General features: G+C 37.9%; 1 protein-coding gene across 1 annotated transcript in view; it reads right to left on the bottom strand.

Annotated features, from left to right (window-relative positions):
• The window catches only part of xirp2b (xin actin binding repeat containing 2b), a 42,019-nt gene that overhangs the window by 13,156 nt on the left and 5,388 nt on the right, over positions 1-23,475 (bottom strand). Inside the window, exons 4-8 of the mRNA XM_042425607.1 lie at positions 3,037-3,198; positions 2,219-2,344; positions 539-628; positions 238-292; positions 52-140 (exon numbers count right to left, since the gene is read on the bottom strand). Of these exons, the coding sequence (XP_042281541.1) occupies positions 52-140; positions 238-292; positions 539-628; positions 2,219-2,344; positions 3,037-3,087 (411 nt within the window). The 5' untranslated portion in view covers positions 3,088-3,198. The remainder of the gene's footprint in view (positions 1-51; positions 141-237; positions 293-538; positions 629-2,218; positions 2,345-3,036; positions 3,199-23,475) is intronic.

Genomic DNA, 23,475 nt, shown 5'->3' with positions numbered 1-23,475 from the left:
CTTTTATATGTTTAATACTTTTCCCTAACTCAAGTGAAGTGCAAATAATACCTTAACTAGTTTTTGTGGAGCAGCCTCTTCTATTGTTCTTTCAAAGTGATCCCTCAGTTCTTTTGTGGTGTACCTGGGAAACTCCTCTTCTAAAAGTCAGCACATAAATATAAAGGCAGGCCTTAAATCATGATGACAGTTACAGTGCATATGGCAGAAAACAGAAATATATAAACAACGTCTTACCTTCATTTTGATGGTTTTCATAACTGGATTCCAAGTTATTGTCGCTGTGTGACACCTATGTGTATTTAAAATGAGAAAAGGTGAAAAGAAATTAATGAAGAAAAAAAAATATGCACAGAATTTTAACCTGTTAGCTACATTTCCCTATGAATGCAACTAATTTTTCAGTTCAATATAATGTTTTTAATCTCAGCCCAAACCATCAACGACAACTAAACAAACATTAATTACACAAATCTGATTGATTGTAAAGCTTTACTACACTGCCTGCAGTAACATGGTGACAGAGTTTAGTCAGTACCATCATTTCTTGGCTGAAGTTTAACTGCTGACTGCCTGGGATGACCTGCCTGCTGCTGCTCAACACTGTCACCCCGGAGTTTGAGGTTTCCTGTGAAGATGAAGACAGTGGTTGTCAAAAACAGTGAAAAATGTGTGCATGCCTCACACATACACAAACATGCACACACAAACACACACACACAAAGAGGACTTTCTTAAAGCGCCTTTAGACTGTGCAACAACAACAATTGTGTAAGTTTATTGCATGTCACGCTTTGCAAGACGGGTTTAATAAAATCTTGGTCACAATGTGTGTCAGTTTGAGGCATGTCAGATTATGCCATGAATATGTGGTGAATCGTAGTGCTACCATGTAAAAAGAGAAAGTATATGAAAACATAGGCATGTCATCTAACCTGACGCGCCAGATGGTTCTGTGTGTACAAACCATCTGGCGCAAAGATGTCCTTAGAAACTGTTTGGGAAAGGGCAGGCACTTTCAAAAAGTACTTGGCGGGTGATTGGACGAACCATCTGTCTATCACCATCTATCACAGGCTGTTGCTTCTCGCTGTCGTCACACCTAAACCATGCCCGTAGCTGCCAGTAGTTCTAGGATGCTGATTGGTCCAAAATACCAGTTGTTCGGCCACAAGCGCATAACTTGATGCCTGACAAGATGGATTCTTGCGTAATCTTGTGATCTTGTGAAACCAGCTGCCTCGCAAGGTAACATGTCATCAGCTTATGTCATCCATCTGCACTGCTTATATGTTTTAAAATGTCACTTTTACCATCATTTTACTTTGTGTGTTCCATGGATGTATTAAGGAGAAGGTGTTTGATTTTTTTCCCCCTAAACCTTATTAAAAAATGGCACTCAGGAAATGTTGTGTTGACCAGTGTCTTCTGTGTCATTTCATGTTGTATTCTGATTGGTTTGGTTTGGAGACATGGGTCAAAATTTCTGACACTGTCAGAAACATCAGTGAGACGTGTCTCACAGTGCGATCTAGGACCACCATTTTGGAATGACGACCAAAGATTTCAACATATTTCTCTCACGGTTGTCACCTTCGTCTGCCCAAAATGGCACAATGTGGCTCACATCTGTGTCTATGATCCTCGTCATAGCCACAGATGTGAAATTACTCGACTTCAATTTACTCCACCAATACTATACAACTGAATACCATGCAGAGATGATGCTGGAACAGACTGTTCACTACAGTTTGAAATGACTAATCACAGATAGAGGCATGATGACAGAGAATGTCCCAAGCTGTTCCGTCATACTGTACCTCAAAGCAAAATAAGAAGTAAGAAATTCTTTTTTCTCTTTGCTCTGTTAAGTTTCTATCCACTGAATGGGGCTACAACATAAGTATGATGAAAGTGCCCTGCAGGCTTTCATGAGAGCTGGTAAAAATGTCAAGTAATATCTGGAACTTAAACCCACACACTTTGCTCTGGTATTGGTGCAATAAGATGTAATAAGAGCCTCAGTGTTAATATTCATTTTTTACTTGCAAAGTTCCCCATGCAGTGATGCAGATAGAAAGCTAAAAGTACAGGTGCAATCAGAAACCACCTCAGGTCTGTAGAAATGTTACCCTCATTTAACCGGAGGCATCTCAGTCTCTTTCATGCTCGTAGCATTAGTCTCATGAATGCGTAAATTGCGTTCTCATACGTGTACCTGCACAGTTCTGTGATGAAAATGGAACTGGGTTACATGTGATGTTGCAGTTTCCTGGGTCTCAAATTGTTTCCTCACACTGGCAAGTCCCCCAGGCAGGGAACAGACCTCCGACTCCTCCATGACCTAATGAAGCAGGAAATATCATTAGCTGCCTCCACTTCTACATGACCTGAAATCAAACTGATGCTTAATAGGGCTATTCTGGTATGTGTGTGGCAGGTATAATGCTGTGTGCGGTTTATGCAGTTTTTCTCTCTGCAGACACACACACACACACACACACACACACACACACACACACACACACACACACACACACACTGTACTGCATATAATAGCTCCAAATTTTTTGACTTCTGAAAGCTCTTGCAAAGTAAAGCCGACAACATTTTAAGTTTTCTACAACCTTCCTCTATAATCTGCCCAGTGAAGGTAGTCTCATGTGTCCCCTCTATTTATACATTCCCCTCTATTTGTACTGCATATGCAAGACTGCTGACCCCCCTCCTTTCCCAGCTGCAAAACTGTCATCACCTCCACTAATACTGCATGACAACATCAACAATAATGGTGACAATACCAGCTCAGTGTGGCACAGCTAGTGTACAATCCTAACTGCTCTTCAGCAACTGGAGACTATATACAACATACAGCAGGAATGCAAACAAACCAATATAGTGATGGCAAATTATGGTCATGAATAGTTGAGTCTTAATGACACGTGTTCTTTTTAACGCAGGCAGCTCTGGTAGGTATAGTACAGTAACTACATGCTGTGTTTGAAACAATACATGTCCATGCACAAACTAAAGTACCCCGCTGTAGATGGTGTTGTCTGCTTGCTTGGAGACAGCTGCTTGGTACATGGCCTCACAGTTGGTCAGTGGGATGACCTCTGAGTCCACAGAGTGAATCCGGTTCCTCTGGTTTAAATCTTTCAGGAAGTCCTGCCCTGGTTAAACTTGCGCTGCCAGCAGCTATGGCACATAAGAGCCAAAAACTGTTTTAAAATTCAAATCCTTATTACGTGTGTTATTACAGAAGGTGTCATCTAATTATGAAGAGGTAGCGCACAATACTTAGTGTTGTAAACACATGCAATTAAAACACTGCTTAGGATGTCAGATCTCTTTTTGTTTGTGCTATAATGTTTTGAAAGCCAGATTAGTTGCAAGTACAAAGAAAATGACTTTTTTAAAGTATAAGTTTAAGACTGGTTTAAGATGTTCTTGTTTATAGCAGGTAATGGCTCATACATTGATTATTTAAACATGCATTACTGCAAACTATACCAGTCTTGTTTGGATCCACTTTGTGATGTTTGTTCGGTTTGTAAAATGATGATATATTGACCAAGAAAACTAAAGAGGGCTGTCATGCAGAGTGCAGGTAGTGCTCTCATGAATAATACATTCAAAATGCTCTAGAGGGACATTATTTAAATCAATTAGGCCAATGTTTTCTGACGTTCAGTTACTCACAGGACACAAACGATTTATTACACATATAGAAACTTGCAGCTGTCTGGAGTGACAGTTTTTTTTATGATGTGAGGTGATTTTGGTCCAGGCCTTTTTAGTACTGTCAATCCCAAACTGAACTGATCACATTGAGTTTTTAAGAGGTTCATGACTCACATCAAAGAAGTGATTGGTCCATTAAATCAGTGTGTTACCACTCATATTGTATCGATAAAGGCGCTGTTTGTAGACTGCACATCCAATCAAGATAGATAGATATCATTTTTTTATGATTTTGGAGATAAACCAGGATGTGGAATTAGTGATCATCTCAGGCATAATTAGACTGAATTCATGTCTGGAAATTTAACCAATCAGCAGTCCAGAACCAGAAGAATATTATTGTAACCGTACAGAGTATTGCAATGTGCTAAAAAGACAGTCGATGACATAATAAACTCTTCCAACTCACAGACTCCTTATCTGGCCAACTGTTGACTCAACATTTTTGTCTCTGTTTGCAAAATCAAAGTATTAACACCTCAGTTGTTGTGGATATACGTGATGATTGAGAAATCTCCATAAGACTATTAATTACTTTAGAGACTTAATAGCATAAAGCAAAACCTCTGCTCTGCTCTGTGGTGAATAAGCAGCACTTGAAACCACATCCATATCACACTTATTGTAATATCAAGGAAAACTTCAGCAAAAGCTGCCAGACTGGCGTTGTGAGATTATATTTGAAATCTGTAATATTATTTATGGCAGTGAAGGACAGATTTAATCACTGCATATTATTTTTCAAAGTAGTGAAAGCTCAATAAAGTACTGAGTCAGTGAAATCCCAAATGAGATCCATTTTTTAAAGTCAGTTCTTTGAGTTACAGAGAGCTACAAGTGATAAACTATTTAAAAGTAAAGTGAACCTCTAGTAATTGTAACTCATTGATGCTGGTTTCTACGGATCATGGCCAAAAGACCTTTCATAATAACCAGTGGTGCATTGCACCGTTGTAAGCTGCTTTTTATTGGCATTTTTCAGTATTTTGCTGGCTGTTATTGATTTCTAGCTCACCAGTCCACCAGGGTGACCTATTTTAGCCTTGGAGGGATGGTGGGTATGTTTGTGTAAACCAATCAGTCTGTTAAGGGAGATAAGAGGCAAGTATTAAAAGACTCTTAAAATTAGGCCATTCAAAAATGATGAATCTTGACTTAAGCAGAAAACTTTCACCAGTGGTAAATTCTGTACTGCAGCCAATTCCAAATCAGTCCTTGAACTTCAGGAATACTGTATATATTGTTAAATGTTGTGATAGGAACTGAAAAATTGTAGCCAGAAAAATCTGTCAACAGTCTTAAGCTATCTCATGACACGTCAGGTTGGCTTGAGAGCTCAAATAACAAGAAAGTGAAGTAATCTAGGCGCCATGTACTTGCAAAAATAAATCAAGCCTATTTTAAACATAACCATGAAAGGGTCGTGTTTCTTTGTGAAATACAGAGGAAAGCTTGGGGGTCAAGGCTTTCCTTTCCAAAAGCTTTTAGATAGTCTGCATTGATAACCTTGTGTTGCTACTTTATTGGTAATTACTCTTCAGTATTCATCATTTCATGGCATGCCTGGCAACGTGGAAGTAGAGCAGCATAACACCTAGAGGAACTGGCCTTGGTACAAACAGCACAGCAGCTCAGAACTCCATCTTTTTGGAATTAGTTAAGAAAATAAATTGAATCTTTCCTCGAGCCAAAATTTAAAATTCCAGAGCTAATTTTGTATTTTAGTCACAGTTTAGTTTCCTGCAGGTCTAACATTAGATTTGTATTTTGTCCCTGTATTTTGAGTGCAGGGATACTCAGCATGAGGATAATGTTAATGAGAGAATACAATCAAGATTTTTTTATTCAAAGCCAAACATCAAATAACTTTCAATGTTTTTCTGTGTAAATATCAAAACCTTCATTTCTGGTGGCCCATTTGCCAGGAGATTTTTATAACCTATCATCATTTTATTTGCATACAGATTGGTTAACATGAAAATATAATTTAAAAAGCCTAAAATCGTTTACATATTTAACAAAATCCCACCCAACACAAAGACACAAACACCTCTCTCAGAGTGTTCATTACCTACCAGGTAAGGATGATAGTGAATTATAGAAATATGAGCTCAATAGGTAGAATCCCACACGATGGCCACTGCACCCCAGCCTGCAGGGTCTTTCCAAGCCAAAAGCAAATCCCAGTCAGTGTTGGAGACCAGCTCCAGTAGTATGTGTTCACCTCTGTCCAACGACCAGACGGTGACAGCTGATTTTATTTTAGACCCTCCGCCCACTTGCAAAAGATGGGCCTGGGGTGTTTTTTTTTAGAGAGTGAGGCCTCCGTGCCTCCCATGTCAAGTCCCTAGAAAATCCATATGGAAATACTTCCTGTGCAGATGCTTGTGTACTAATAAATCAGGTCACCCTAGTTTCATCATCACAGCTTCCATCAGAGTGCATTGCAATGTGTACTCATGCAGCAGCTGTTACCGCCTGTCATGATATGCCAAATTATAGACACACAAATCCACAACAAATGAGAAATGAGAATCTCTCATTATTCAGAGCTCCTGGTAATCCATGAACAGTGTAAAGTGGATGTCAGGCAGGTGAAAATTCAAGTGATAGTAAATGGTGGTGAAATGTGTTGGCTGTGCGCTGTGCTTTGCAGTTGGTCTGAAATGGGGTCAGTGATGTAATGCTATTTGTTGAGGAGAGGACGGTTAAGGGAGCTGTAAATATGATGAGAGACACCTCTGAGCGTGGAAGCGTTAGCCAGCTCATCTTGTTTGGCCCAGCTGGAGACGGTGGCGCCAGCCTGACTCTGGCATCTCATGGAAGCTAGGCCAGTGTTTGGAGACCAGACATGTCTGCCAGGCATCTGCATGACCCCGTTCATATACAGCATGTGTAACTCATACCTGCCTCTCTGAGATGCTCTGGATTCTTGCTCCCACCGAAGCACACAGATGACTGAAATGCAAAAGATGTTGTCCACCTGTTTTTCCTCATCATTTAACTTGTAGATTAATATGATCCTGGCATTTACTCAAGAGAGTGTAATGTTGAAGTGGTTTTGATAACCTTAATTAAAGCAAGAGCAAGAAAGGATTATGGTGGAATCTGAACATTAGAGGTCTCATGTTCTTTTCATGATGACGCTGCTTTATTCAGCTTGAAGCAAGTCCTCTGTGATCTATAACAGAGTTAAGTCATGCAATGAGGGAGAAAAAAAACATATTAAATTCTCTCTCCTCTCTCTCTCTCTCTCTCTCTCTCTCTCTCTCTCACACACACACACACACACACTTACACCCAGTGCCAAGAAGAAAAGACCAGTCTGATGAATATTAAGCTGAATATTTCAGTGACAGCATCTTTCACCACTTCACTGTGTCTACAGCTTTACTGTGTTGTAGCAGGACCTTTGGTTAAACAAATATTGTAATAATGTGGACTACAATTATTATTATGTACAAGCAAAGAGAAAACTCAGGTAAAATGGCTGAAGCTCGTGTTTGGAATGGCACATTAAATGTATCTTCACTACCTGTGCATATTTACAGTCACGGCAGTCCATTTGTTCTTAGATGGTTACACATTTCATATTGTTCTGGCTCTTTACTCCGACACATTGATGATTTAAGTGCAAACTTTCACTGAAATCACACTTAGTCATCCTTTTTGCAGTCAAAAACAATGCCTATGTGTTTAAGTGTAACTTTTAATTGTTTTTTTATTAATAAAAGGAAGAAAAAAAGGTGTTTAGGGATACATTTCAAATACATGCCCTTCTCAGTAGCTGTGTAGCTGTGGTATCTGTGTTTGATTGACAGCAGCTGGCAGGCTGAGCCCCCACAGGAAAGTAAACAAACAACTACAAGTCATGGGCAGACACGGTGCTGTTCGCAGTAGTACTGAAGAGTAAGGACTACACCAGCATCTAATGGGACCAAAGTGACATTTGCAGGTACGTTTAAATGCTGTTTAATGTGCTGCAGCTGAGCAAGCTAACTCCTTATGTCCACAGGACCCGGCTTAGACACGGCTCCGTACCAGCTCCATCGTAGTCTCAATGTCCACTGGAAACGTTCCAGAAGTGGAGTGTCAGTTCTTCAGCAGCCACATTCATAATATAGTTCAGAGTTGGTTTACTGACATTTTTGTTTCACAAGCATATTGAACCAACACTTTGTCACTTCTCCTCTAACTTTCTCTGTAACCACTCAATTTACATGTCAATATAGCCAATCTCACAGCACAGCTGCTGCTGCTTTATGGTGTCATTAACCTGTATTTTTGTTCATTTTGTCAGACGATGTGGTGACCAAAAAATAATGATTTCATCTGCAGTGCAATAGCTTTTTAATGACTGCTGGTTGAGGTAGTATTTATGAGCCATGATCAAATGTCACTTGGCTTCCGATGTCTGACAATGGAAACTGAAAAATAGGTAAATAACCTTATGGTGAATTCAGCTGCACTAAAACACAGTATATGTGATCACAGAGAGCAGGAGGAACAGAGGTTTGAAAGAACACTAAAATTGAGTTAAGACAAAGTGAGTCATAACAAATGAAATGCATTTTAATGAAATTCAAATTTTATTGTAAGTCAACTGTCGTGCTTTTGCCATCAGGGCCCCTCGGCTTTGGAACGACCTGCCTAAGGAGATAAGGCTCGCAGAATCAGTGACTTCTTTTAAATCACTTCTTAAAACCCATTTTTACAGACTTGCTTTTATTTAATGTTGTCTTTCAAGCATCTTTGTATTGTCTTTTCATCTTTTTATCATCTCTCTATTGTTTTTTTGTGTTGTGTCTTTGCTTTGCATTGTACTACTTTTGCTTTGTCTGTCAAAGCACTTTGTAAACTGTGTTTTTAAAGGTGCTATATAAATAAAGATTATTATTATTATTATTGTTAATAATTACAGGCATTGATATATGTACATTCACAAGAGAATTTCACACCTCAGAGACGCGATCTGTTCCAGCAAAAATAGACCTGACATGTAAATCAGAGTGAGGCAAAGACAGGGCTGAGACGTGCGGCTCGTGGTCACAGTGGCTAGAATGGCAACAGATCATCAACAGCAGCCGCTACGGAGCCGGAAAGTGACGCAGCTGGATGCAGTGGACATTGAAGAGGACAAGATATGTGTTCATGTTTGTAAGTTAAATAAGAAGGAGACTTTAGAAAAAAAACAGGGCTACAAATTCCTACACAGTTTATCCAATAACACCCTCACATTAAATCTAAAATTCAGCACTACAACCACATTTCCACTGTTTCATTTCTAACTCCATGTAGTGAAGAGCCAACACAAAAAATGTGTCACTGTCCAAATACTTGACCACTACATGACCATTACTTACTATTACATTCAGCATTGGTTAATATGTAAAACATTGTGCCACATGGGAAGAGGGAATAGCTTGTAAGTTATAATATCAGTGAGCTTGGGGGTGTTGAATGCGACAATTAATAACAAAAAAGCATAATTTACAGGAAATCATAAAAAAGGAAATAGTTTTTTAATGAATATATACAGACTGAGTAAATGCTATTTGCTTTCTTAATCATTTCTGTTCATGTGCTGTTGAGAAAGGCACTAAAACTATTACTTCTTCCTCCAAAAAAAAAAAAAAAGCTCATTACCAAAACACAAGTGTTTGGTGGAGCCTTAATGTCTGGATGAGTAAACCTCACTCCTCTTGCAACTACTCATCAAGACTGTTACTGTAAATATCTGTGAGCTCTTGGTCACAGTGCCTGATTAAGTAAGAGAGAAAGACCCAGAGGAGATGCCTCTGAGCTGAAGAAACAAATGAAATGTCCCATTGACGAAGGCTGACAGATCTTTTTGCCTGACATACTGTGTGATGGCACAACTGGTCTGGATGTCAGAGGCAATAAAAACACTGTATACCGTCCGAGGTCGTAATGACATAATGTCATAGACTAATGATAGCACATGGTCTTAATATGATGGCTTGTATTTCCTGTGTAATAGTTATGATTGCTAATTTTCCACACACGTCTTAGTTTAATGAATGTAAACAAATAACAATGGTTTCAGTTTATTTGCAACACTAAGCTGGCATTAATTGCAATACCAAATGTTCATCTCTGCAATTTCACAAAATACATCAATAATCTTTGAAACATGCAGAAATAAGCCACTGATAATTAACAACCCTGTCATCAGCGTAAGAAAATTTACGACAGCAACAATTCTTATTAAATCTGTAATAACAGTGAATTATGACACGTCACCTCCTGTTTTATCACCTATCTACTACATAACTGCTGATACATAAAATAATTTTATATGCATTTTGACTGCACTGCATGGTTTCATCCATTACTTGGGTAACTTAGATAGCAAATATATCACTGTTTTTGGAAATTCTGTTGAAATATTGCCAACAGTGTTTTCATTTTGATCCACTCCCCAGTCGAGGCTCGGTGCAGCTCACATCAGTGAGCACTGCATGCAGACCACAGGCAGATAGCACCATGGAGTGCATGACAATGAGCCACATCTCCGCCAGATGCCATTAGAAGGGAGGCTGTGAATCAGGCTGGGATTCTTGGATTCACACACTTGCAAAGATAAGCTTTTTTATTTTGTTCTTTTTTATGCTTTAACTGGATCCACATTTAGAGTGAAAGCAATACCTCAAAAAAAAAACCCTCAAAATTTGAAATTATTAACTACCAAATCTATCTAAAAGTGCTCCACTATTCTTGTGATTTCTTTCACTCTGGCATTTCAAAATTAATTTTTTATTGCTATGGCTTTTGATCATCTCAAGTGGGAAAATATGTTATGTATGAACTGAAACGAAGAACGTAGATCATGAAGCCCAACAAGCCTAACGGATGATGTCAGGTGTGAGAGGCCAGTGATATGCTGTATTTTAAGAAACGGTATGAGGCAGTGTCTGTACACTGTGGCGTCACATAGAGTAGCAGCAGCTCTCTAAGCTCCTCCTGGTCTGTGGTCTGTGTGTGGTGGTCTCTGCTGTGCACAGAAAGTATCACTTTCTGTTGGCTGTTGACCACAGGCCACCTGGTAGTAGTCCACTGAAGGGAGCCATTTGTACATACATATCATACATCTCAACCAGCGAACAAGTTAAAAATGGAATAATTAGTTTGTATATGGAGGGTTGTGAAATATAATGGAGGACACATAGTGTTTATGTGCTTTCCAAATTTCAGTGTGGAACAAATTGGAAACAATTTCAGAGCATAGTAAAATAATGTAACGGTGTGTGGCACATCGTTGATTGGCGCTAACTCTATTACTGCAGATAGAGAGCCAAGAATGAGAGGAAGCTATTTGTTCATTATGAGGAAGGTCATTATCTTTCACGAGCTGCAGGCTCCTGTGATCCACAGAAAACATTACAAGATCTAATTTATACCAGGCACACAATATACCCACTAACTTCCCAGCCTGCTCTATGATGACAGTCCACACAAACACACCAATGGAAAACGGACAACTGACGACTTCTACTTTTTTTCAGTAGGATATAATGTTTACAATCTTAATTAAGCGATTTAGCATGCTAACATTTGCGTCACAAAGTAGAAGCAAGTAAGTAGGCTGATGGGAATGCCATTAGTTTTGCAGGTATTTTAGTCATAAACCAAAGTATATATATTTGACCTGACGGTGGCGCTAGCTTTGTACAATTTATCCTGAGGGGGACATGATCTTTGAATCAAATTTTGTGGCAATCCAACCAATTGTTGTTGAGACTTTTCACTCACAACCACTAATGTCAAACTCATAGTGACACTAGAAGAATAGTTGATTGATCGTCAAGTCATTAGATTCATCATCTGGGTGCCATAAATGTCTGTATAAAGTTTAATGGATTTCCATTCGATAGTTACTGGTCTATTACCATAGATATATACACGTAAAGACGGCATCTGGTCTGTGGGAAGTGCCTCTGCTGCTGCTCTATTCCAGTGATGATCTGTCTGTTTTACACAGTAGAGAGTGCAAGACTTTTATGCTACGTTTGGATGTGCTACTGAGAGAAATGCCAAAACCAAGGAACGAGGAATAACATTTCATAGGTGAGTAGTTATTTTACCACATTCTACTGTCAGCAACATGTTGACTTTAATATACTGTTGTCACTTTGGAAGATGTGTTTGATATTGGTGAACCTATTCTGGAAATTCAGCATAGCATTGACAACCATCACTTTAGCCTCTTTGTTTGTGAGCAGCTTTCACAAATTGAGACAACATCACACAGCAAAAGTCCAAACTCTGTAACTGTGGCAGTTTTGTTACTTAGTGTTGTTCCAGGGTTATTAGTATTTGCAGTAGGACTTTCCTATTGTTAAGTTGTGAGTGAAGTAATAATAATAATAATAAACTTTATTTATAGCACTTTTCTTAACAATGTTACAAAGTGCTTCACAAAAAGATAAAATACAATAACACAATAATAACAATACAATATAAATTGATCAAATGAAATAAAATAAAAAGTGAATTTGCAGCTTCCATATTGACAGCAAACCTGGTTACAGCCACATGCACTCATAAGAGCAACAAGCACCTATCTGATGTTCTCCCTCAAAGACCCAAAGAATAAACAGTATTTTTACATTGACTAAGCTCTTCATCTGTCTCATACACTAACATGCAGCCCAAAACTCATCTTCATTTTATACTTTATGCATACTTTTTGTAAATAGTGTGAGAAATGTCAGTAGAGTGTGTGTGGTAATATTAAATAAAAAACAGGATTGTGAGTTTCTATTTTCTGCATTTAAAAAGAATCTTCTTTGTAGCCACATTACAACGCAATAAGAAAATAGAATATACTTACAAAATAATTACACAAGGAAGGCTCAACTTTGATTAATTGTAGTAATAGCTTACTGTTATTTTGTATGAAACATAAGTATTTAGGTATGAAAACCATAATTTTTGATCAACTAAGTATTCTGAATTACGTGTAATACAGAATACTTAGTTGATCAAAAACCATAAATTTTTGTGAACAATTGACAATTCTGTGAACCAAAACAGCCAAAGAGTGAGTTATCATAATACATAATAGCTGTAAGAGCCGATACACTTCTTCCCACAAAACACTTGTATGCATTCGGAGGCACAACTATCCCGTTCAAATATGGCGACTGGTTGACACACGCCGTCACTAGAGCCAAGTATACATATGTACATATGTAACACTTATTTAATGTTGGCTTGATCAAATATATGTATGTTAACATCAGTGTCATATTTGTGGGACAATTAAAAAATAATAAGTGTATGATCAATACCCTGTGTATATACTTTACTACTTACTACCATTATTATTATTATGTAATGTGTATCTGTGATGTTTTTCACTGTGCGACAGCTGCCATATAATCCGTCAATAAACTACCAATGATTTTCAACACATAATTAAGATGTTAATTACTGAGCAGCAATAAATGAAATGTGATGAGTCAGAGGTTTAAAAGCCTTTTCTATAAAACCTCATCTTTTTAATGCACAGAGTCATTTGAAACCTGTGGAGAAAGACCTTCATCAGGGAGATGAGTCTTGAACAACCACAGAGAGAGTCGCACACATACAAGAAATTATGTACTCTGGCTCTATCACTTGTAGTTTCATGCGAACAAGGAAAAACATCCCTGGCAAGAGTGGAGTATTCTAACCTCTGTGGACACCAGCAATAATAAGTGATGCAGTCACAGATAATAATATGCATACTTCTTTATCTTTAAATGCCTCAGGGGGCAATGAGGATACAGTACACCGCTTAGCTGCTAATCGGCACCATGGGGCTCAGAAATACCTCTACTTTGGTCTTCAGATTGTTTGCAAATTAAAAAATGCTCCTGAAGGTGCATCTCCTGCTGCTTCTTTGCAAAATTAGGTACCACAAATCTTAAATTGAAGCAGTGCCATTGTTTCTGCTTGGAAACTGCAGCAAGGAACCCTCTCACACTTCTCACACGTCAAAACACTTGATGGGCTGAAATCAAATTCTTGTAGGAGAGGAAATGCTAAACAGGCACCTGAGAGTCAAGAAACAAAGCTGAAAGCAGAGATCCTCGGGAGGCTTCTTGTTCCACTGGCTCAAAATATGTCTTTCCTAAATATCGTTGAAATATCTATTCTCACTTTCAAATTGACACTCTGATCTCTTATCTCTCCCACTACCATTCACACAAAATAATGCAGGTGTTCTTGCTTGTGGCATGAACAGAAAAAGTCTCAGCCAACCGTCATAACCAACATGCCTATTTCTGACATTTAAGTGCTGCTGTGTACAGATTAGATGTTCGTTTTAGACCTGAAGTAGTTTACAGTATTTAGAACGCAGTTAAAGCTTCCCAGACTCTATGTTTGTCCCTGATATATTTAGTGTGGTGTTGGGTCACTGGCTGCTGTAGAAAGGTGGTTTCCAGCATGATCACTGAATCACTGTATATGAACAGCACACACTGTCAAAAATGTAACACACGACAGGCACACGCTCTGAAAGCAGTGGAACAACATATATCATATACATGCAAAATACTTTAAGTACTGTATTTATACAACACAATCACAGTATTAGAAGTCAATGACATTCAAATGAGCACTGTCAGTAATGTGTTGCAGTGTGTCAGCCTATTTTGGTTAATACTCCTTTAATATAAAGCAATGCGTGCTCAGCCCACTGTTACAGGCTGCAGTCATATGTACAGAGAGTTAAATACAGGAAAGAATAATTTTATTTTCTGAAATTCATTTCATTAATCATCAAGAGGGCCTAAAAAGGTTCATATTTCAAAAGTAAAATGGCAAAATTGATTGTTTGAGAGCAGATTTTTGTACTTTAGAGAGTGCCAGACTAGCTGTTTCCCACCATCTAGGCTAAGCTAAGCTAACTAATTCTTTGCTGTAGCTCCAGTTATTGTACACATGAGAGTGGTTTCAATCTCCTGAAGTAATTCTGGGGAAAAAAAGAGGATAAGTGTGTCTCCAAAAATGTCAAACTATTACCTTAAAAGTTCAAATTGCAATTTGTTGATCAAACAAAACATTTCAGTAGATGATATCACATTGCAGACTCACATGGGTTGTATTATCAAAAAAGACATAATTTACAGATTTGTCCCTAAAGACTTCCATCTGTTACTAATCGTGTACATCACGGAGCCAGACTGAGTGAGCATGGGCATTGCCTGGCCTGGGCATTCGGGGCTGTAGCCCTGAAGATTTTATCTTAAACCCTGAATAATTCTCCCTTTTGAGCGGTTTGTCACTAAAGAAGACAGCAGTGTTATAATTTTGTATCAGCGAATGTAACGGAGGCGAGACCAATAAGAGAGGGTTTACAGGAAAATACATAGAAATACATGTCTTATTTGCTGACAGGTCTCTGTCAATTCTTCAAACGATGGGGTTACTATGCCAAACGCTAGCTTACATATTCAGTCAGTGTGAGGAAATAATGGATATGCAGAGTTTTTACCAGTAAAGGGCTTTAAGCTGAAGCAATGGCAACATCCTCTCATGCTGAACCAAGAAAACAAAGTGTGTAAATGTCTGTATGAGTTCCAGGTTACGTGAACATAATATGAGCAGAGCATAAGTTATATATAGCTAACGTACTTTGCACTGCCCCGTAGCCAGCTAAACCATTAGCAATGATAGCTTAGTTGTGCCTGTCGTTGGCTAGCAAGACCAAACTAGCCTAGTCTCATGTTAGACAGCCAACAAGTTTTATATTTTATTGGTCTGGTAGTCCTACAAACAGTGATAACACCCGAGGCAAGTTTTTCATAAAACAAAACTTAAGGCTACTAGCTGATAACGTTTGTCCGTTTAAAGAGTTTGCTTACTCACGAGAGACGTCAGATTAAACTAGGAAATAAACAGTGAATCTAAATGATTTAGACACTGCAGGTCAGTGTCAGGTGTAATATACAGTATATTGTGTAATCATATATTGTTGTTCATATCAAGTAGGTCCATCAGCAATGATTTTCCGTCATGTAGGTCTAGTAATAATGGTAGTAGGTATCTGATATGACGCTTATTTTGGTTTGAGACATTCAAGTGGCTGAAATATTTATGTGCAGATTATATGATAAATCAAATCCAAACTCTTCCTTCCTTCTCCAATTTTCACATTTTAAATAATGTGTAGCCCTCACATGCAGAAAAAAAAAAAAATGCATGGAAACAGTCTATTTAGAAGTACGTTTTTAAAGTTTTTTGAAGGAGAAGAATCTGGGCTCAGCCCCTGATGGTTAACAGTCCAGCCAACGCCCCCGGCTGTGTGTTTGCGCCTCATAAGAGACTGAAGACAGAGGGATTTTTGTGAAAGCTCCAATCTTTCACACCCAGCTGTCCAAAGCTGGCCTTTAGGAAAAGTCTCATTTGAGAATACTGATGGACAGAATGGAAGCAGCTCATGTAAATCTCTAGGAAAGCAATGACTTAACTATTACAGCTCTCTCTCCTCTTTTCTGTACTATTCTATTTCACACGTAATTGTACTGTACACTCTTTGTAGATTCACAGAGACTCTCTGTTTTCCTTTTCCAAAATATATAAAATGTGTTTTAAAAATTGGTACTCTTTATAAAGGGTTTATCAGCATTAATTAATGGCTCAATTAATGGTTAATAAATAATTTACTAATGCTTTATAAATCATTTATAAGCCATTAATAAGCATAACTTTGGGGTTGCCAGGTTGTGAAAGACCCCTCCTTTCTAGGCCACAATAACATTTGCTTTATCTCGCTAATCCTCATTAATGACTTATTAAATATTACTGCAGACCTGGTTACTCAGAAAATGTGAAACGCTAACCTTTTATCAATGACTTATAGTTATTTATAACTGCAGGCTCGATGACTTAGGAAATTTGAAACACTAACCCTTTATGACTTATCAGAAAGATGGTGAGACATTTAACCCTTTATTAATGATTCATATCATTTATAACTGTGGGACTGACGACTTACTGGAAAGTGTGAAACATGTAACCCTTAATTAATGATTAATAATCATTTCTGATGATGATTTCTGATGATCTATTCGGTCACTTGTTCAGGGACATACAGAAAGCCTATCCAGTGTGAATGCAGTCTCAGCATTTTGCAACCTGTAAAAAAAAAAACTCTGAAAAAATGCTTGATAATTGTTGTGGTAATACTAGACTGGTACTATTACAGCTTCACCCAAAAGAAGATTTAGTAATAAGTTCTTGGGTGTTTTAAATGGTAAATAATTGCTTAATAGTCACGGTAACTGATGAGTCATCAGGCCTGCAGTTATAAATAATTATAAGTCATTAACAAAGAGCTAGTGTTTCACATTTTCTAAGTCATCAGGTCTGAAGTTATATTTAATAAGTTATTAATGAAAATAATTAAAGTCTGCAGTGTTAAATGTTAATAAATTGTTATTAATGTATTTTCATCTGGATGCCCTGCAGCCCTTTAGAAGGTAAGAGCTTGAACAGTACCTCGGAGGTGTCTTACCAACAAATTAAATAAAGCAAATTTTATGATAGTATAGAAGGGAGGGATTTTTCACAACCTGGCAACTCAGAAATTATGCTTATTAATGGTTTATAAGTGATAAAGCATTAGTAAATGACCTATTAACCATTAATTTAGCTGTTAATTAATGCTTACAAACCTTTAATAAAGGGTAGCTTATCAGAAAGTGGTACCAAAAACTCAAATATTGCACTGGTAAATGACACAACACTTTAAAATGAGGTTACTCTACCGAAAATGTATAGATAAAATCCAACATTGCACTTGATTCAATATTTCACAGACCATAATGCCAATTATGCATAATGCATATTGCCAATTAAGGAGAAATATAGAAAATGCATCTTTTTACTGTAAAAAACACATTAAACTCACACATCAAACTACATAAGGCAGTTTTCACACACTCCAAATGTTGCTGTGTTCGTCAGTCTGTCCAAAACATTCTTGGTTTCTCACATTATGATACTGGTGGAATTCACAAATTCATTAAAAGCATTGTGGAAGAAGCTGGAATGTCTGTAAAAGAAACAGACAGACAGTCTATATCACACTGAGGTCTTTGATGCACAGAGGGAAGTGTCCCCTGGAGCCAATAATCAATTCTTCCTGGCAAAGCCTACCCACACATACAGGTACTTTGTGTTTTCACGCCTCCAGCCAACCTTCACAGCTACCACCACTGAGAACAAAAAGCAGGCAGCACTTTGTTTCTGATGCTCAGTAGGGAGGGGCCTACCCACCATGCACTGTTTGTGTGTGTGTGTGTGTGTGTGTGTGTGTGTGTGTGTGTGTGTGTGTGTGTTCTTGTGTTTTTGGATCCAGAGATTTTTCTGTGTGCATGTGGAGAGAGTAGCAGGCAGCAAAGGGAAAACTCCGAGTTGGTTGACTACACTGTGACAGAAGCACACACACACACACACACACACACACACACACACACACACACACACACACACACACACATACACACATATAACATATACATGCAACATTGCACTTGCTGTGGTTTTGCAACTGTTCAAGGTTTACTTTAGGGACTCCCGCTCTGGCACAGTATGTTCAGTACCAGGCATTTTCAGGGCCTGCCAATCAATATGACAGAAACTTTGGGAAGAAATATCTATCAACTGAGTAGTTCATCATTGAATAGAGTTAAGAACAATCACTCAGTTGCATGGCAAGGGCAAAGTTCTACAATAACATCAAGAGGTCTTCAGTGCTGCACAAAGATTTTTTTTTTACGTTTGTAGTCACGTCTGCGAGTTCACTACAACATGAAGGCCATTTTCCCTCTGTGCAGTCAGCCTGAAATGAATGTAAATTATATTTGAAGTTCTACCCTCATATTTCTCTCAATTCTTACTTATTCATCCTCAGAGAACTGTTGTGATGATCTCAGATTCATCTAATTTTTATGGGTTAACATGGGTTGAATTCACAGTTCAGATGAACACACAAAAAAGGCAAGATTAAGGGAAGTTATGTAATGTTTTATATTTATAGGGCACTATTCAGGGTACAGAAAGGCGCTTTACATGACAAATTAAGTTAGTAAGAAAAATAACCGAAAACACAACACAAGAGTGGAGTAGTGCGAGACATACAATCAAATATTAAAAGGTGAGTTTTGAGTTTCTTCTTGTAGCAAGATCAAAACAGTCAAGGGTGTGTTTGGGGTGGGCAGGAAAGTTCTGAACCTGAGAGCGTTTATTAAAGGATAGACAGGTTCACAGTTTTTCAAGTCTGTCTTAAAACAATATTCAGGTTCTCGTATGAACATAGAGGCAGGTTTTGCTTGCTTTAATCACTCCTCTCGTTCATACTGACCATTAGACGATCCCCTCCATATTTATTTAAATGCTTATCTGAAGATAATCTGAGGTCTCAGCAGTCTTAGCTGGTCAAATCTCCCACAGTTACAGTCTGTTTTAGTAAATTCCCTATTTGTGTCTCATGTTTTCCTGTTCAGCTGCAGTGGAAGGAACATAACAAAAATTACTTACATTAAAAGTGCATTATGAAGGGATCTTCTAATGGCCAGTCTTAACAGGTGGAATGACCACAACAAGAAAAGCATGTGTCAGTGTTCATTTGGGCACTTGACTATTGTTTTAGGACAAATTTCAAAAACTGTGAACTTTTCCTTTAAGGACTTTGGACATTGTAAAAAAAATACTGTTGGACTCATTTAGGAATTCATTGAGTTTACATTAGAATGAATAATTAACACTTATTATGAGCATTATGAACTCAATCGTGACATTTCACTTTGTTGAAGACTCACTTACATTTATTCATTTCAGATCAGCTCTTGCCATGGCAACCAAATATTACTGAAGAGGACTTCATATTACCATTTTAAATGTAAAAGAAAAATGAAACACACACACAAACCAAATACCCCAGCCTTTCCAGTGAAAGGCTGATGTGTTTAGAAGGACTGCACTCTCTGCTGAATGTTAACATGTGACAAGAATGCACCATGGCATATTTGCTGAATCTGGCCAATGGGATTGCAGTGCAATGACCCTTACTATCCATTAATGTGTCCATTAGTGTTCACAACCTTTCCTCTTCCTGGAAAATACACATGCAAGAATGTTTTAAAAAGTCTGTAATACTACAAAGTAACACAATTTCAACGTCCCTTAACCCCATCTCACTGTTCATGACTGACACCTGATCATAGCAAACAAAAGACGAGTGGAGAACTGAGTGAAGTACCAACCGGCGCTCACCTTAATTAGATCTGTGGTATCCAAAGGAGGATTATAAAGCATTAACAATGTAGTGAAGGATTACTCTTTAGAATTATTAAAGTGACACAATATTACAGCGACTCTAGAGAGGGCGATTTTCCTCATGTGCTGCTCTGCTCTGCACGTCTCACCACAATTTGATCGTTTTAACTTCTAATGTGAAAAATCTGCAGAAAGAAATATTACAACTTTTTTGAATCTGGGTCATTCTACCGGCAGAGGATCCTCATTAAAATGGAATGGCAGGTATGTGTTTCCTATGATCATCATGTAGGACTGTGGCAGATGCTGTACATGGCTCCTGCCTCCACACACTGCTGTCTGTCAAGGGTGTCAGGTTTTCGTAAAATAATCACCCAACACTTTTACTCTGATCCAGGACTTTGTTTTTCTGCTGGTGAGGCCGTGTGTAGCTGAAGAAGAGAAGGAAAACATAACGGTGCCCAAAAAGATTCTCACATGCATTTCTGACAAATCCCGCCTGAAGGAAATAATAATCAAGGAATATAAATGTTGACATGGAGCAGTAACAGAGCTGAAAAGCAGTTAAAGATAGACCTAATGCCCAAACGGATTCATCTGTGAAGGTTCAGGTGGCTTTCATGAGCAATAAGTGTGAAATAAAAGAGTGGTCTCTGAGACAATGACAAAAGCAATTTGCAAAAAAACCCCAAAACACACATCACCGACATTCATAGCAACAGGGCATATATTTAGCGCCTGCCTGCTCGTCCTATGACATAGTCATGCCTGACACCCAATATCGGCACCAAAAGCCATGACAGAAACTCAAAAAGAACCTAAAAATAAATGTCTCAAGTGACAAAAGACTGAGATCCATGACTCAAAGAAGGGTGACACCTATTACAAAATGTTCAGATGGTCAAACACACTAATGACAAATTTGACTGCATTTCTATGAGTCTGAATAAGAATAAAGTAGATCTTTTGGTAAGTAATGTAAAACTTGAACAAGCTGAAAGGCATCAGAGAAAACTCAATTTTACCTTTCACCTTCAAAATGAAAGTCATGTTTTTCCATGTTTTCAGATCATTTAACCAACATTTTAAAATGATTTATCGTTAAAGAGACCAGAGATGTCAAAGTTGGCTTTCTTTGTGTTGATGTCTATTCATCTTCCTTGAGTCCTGTCCTTTTCACACTTGTCAAACCTTTCACGCTCATCAGTCAAAAATCTATTTACACACTGTTGTTCCATTTCATTCTAGTCATTTCTCCGCTACCAGCTGCTGCAAGGCCAAGGAGCTCGACCCCCTGTTTGGTTCAGTGTGTATATATTCAGCTGCTCCTTCATCACCACAGTGAAGTCTACCTTGTTAGTCATGCTCTGCATGAGTTAGGATGCTGACCCATTAGAGGTCTTGTTGTATAATAAAGAGCCAGAGGTCTAAGACACTCCAAACCTGAGCTGAGTCCTGATTTACTCAACATGTCTCAAAAAGTTGGTTGGCTGAAGCTTGAGGTGGTTTTACCAATTTGCTAAAGCCTAATCACCTCATTTTGCTGAATGAACTTGTGAGAAATGAGTTTGACTTTGAATCTGCATCAAAGCTCTATAAGTTCTAATTAATCCATACTACTTAATACTTAACTATGTTAATTGGTTTTGAACAGGTTAATGCATTACATAGAGGGAAATTATGAAAATTTGCAAAATGTGACACATAATTTTCTCATTTATTTGAAATGATAACATCTACAGATATGCAGTACATTCCTTTGGCAGGTAAATGTGCTCTAGGGCTGTAATGATTCACAAAATTCATGGATTTATTTAATATTTGATACTTTCCTGTCGCAATTCGATACATTTTCATTTTCAGAGTGGTATCTGAGTATGTGCCCGACATTTCCATTTGCTTTAAATTTAACATTAAAGATTATAAAACAATATTATCGACAGGCATTTTCTGTGAATTAGTGAAAGTATATATGGGATTCATATTGGTTGGAGAAATTCCTGAGAAATACAGTAATGTGGTGACAAATCCAGGACTACATAGGATGACATAACCACAGCTATGAGACCAAATTTTATTGAGTCAAGTGCCTTGTATTGACCGTTATGATACAGTAACAGTGCAATTAGAGACAATGTATTGTTATATCCCTACTGTATACATGTATAGTGGCCATTTGCTTGGAGGTACACATTTTCATACGGTCATAATAGAAAAGTATTACTATATAAAACAGCACATCACATGTGAAACACACATGAAAAGCACAAAGCATTTGCAAAAGAATCTAATTCAAAGTCCAACCAGCTGTAAGCACTAAACATCATCATTAGAGAATAGCACACTTCATTAAATTTGAGGTTCGTAGGTAAGATTCAATTTCATAAATGCATTACAACTGATATAAAACACTTGGGCTCATAGTAATTAATAGGGAAGTCATGAGACACTCTAATTTAATGTAGCATTAACTGTGTTATTAAAGTGATAGCAATAGGAGCATAAGGGTGCAGTAGTTGTATCCAGCTGACTGTGGAAAAGCTTCGGTTCTGCTCTGCAGTGGTCGGGGGAAAACTCAAAGACAGATTTTTTGCCTTGCATCAACTACCAGACTGCCCATAGTGATTTATGTTAACAAAAAATTGTTTACTAAACACAAGTGCCCATTATGCAAAATGTATCACGCTTAATTAATCTTTGCTGCAGTGAGAGTGTCTTGCGGTGTAAGCACATTAAATCATAAGTCACACTAAGCTTGAACTAAAGTAGAAACATATCACTATTGCAATGGTTTTGGCTCATGAGAGATTAATAACAGAGTCAGAGGATTTGCAGCAGAGTCATAATGAATGTTTTATTAATGTTGTTTTAGAAGCACACATGTTTATTTGGATTTGATATATTTTACAATTCATTCATTCATTCATTGCAGTCTAGTTGTGGCATATGTTTGGGCCACCCAGCTGAAGCGGAGTCTCTGCAGCACGTAATGTTACACTGTACATACATTATCATTGTATGAATAATTTGAAGGGGAAAGCTTTTCAAGCATAGACTGTTGTTGTTGTTGCTGGCAGCTATTTATATTTTAGTATTTAAAATATGAATATTTTCAGTTTTGCCTGAAGAAACAGTCCACTCCTATAATAGGAAGGGACTTACAAAAGCCAGTCAACAAAATATCCTTGACAATCCTCATGATTTCTGTGTGCACCTACCAGCCATCTTGTGGCAAAATACAGTTACTACAATATTAGATGGGTTTGCATTAAGGTAGACAAAGAGGGGTTTTCTCAATTTCCTCTTCCTGCTTTAATCATTTTCAAGGTCATGAGGGGTCGGAGACTTTTCCTGCATACTTTGTACCAAAGGCAAAGAGACAACTGCATTACAATAATAACAGAGAGACAAGAAAGTCTCTTTCTTCTCACTGTGCAG

This window comes from Thunnus maccoyii, chromosome 11 (assembly GCF_910596095.1).
Source record: "Thunnus maccoyii chromosome 11, fThuMac1.1, whole genome shotgun sequence".
Taxonomy (NCBI): domain Eukaryota; kingdom Metazoa; phylum Chordata; class Actinopteri; order Scombriformes; family Scombridae; genus Thunnus; species Thunnus maccoyii.
The sequence above is the reverse complement of the archived record's forward strand: the minus strand, read 5'-3'. Positions and strand labels throughout refer to the sequence as shown.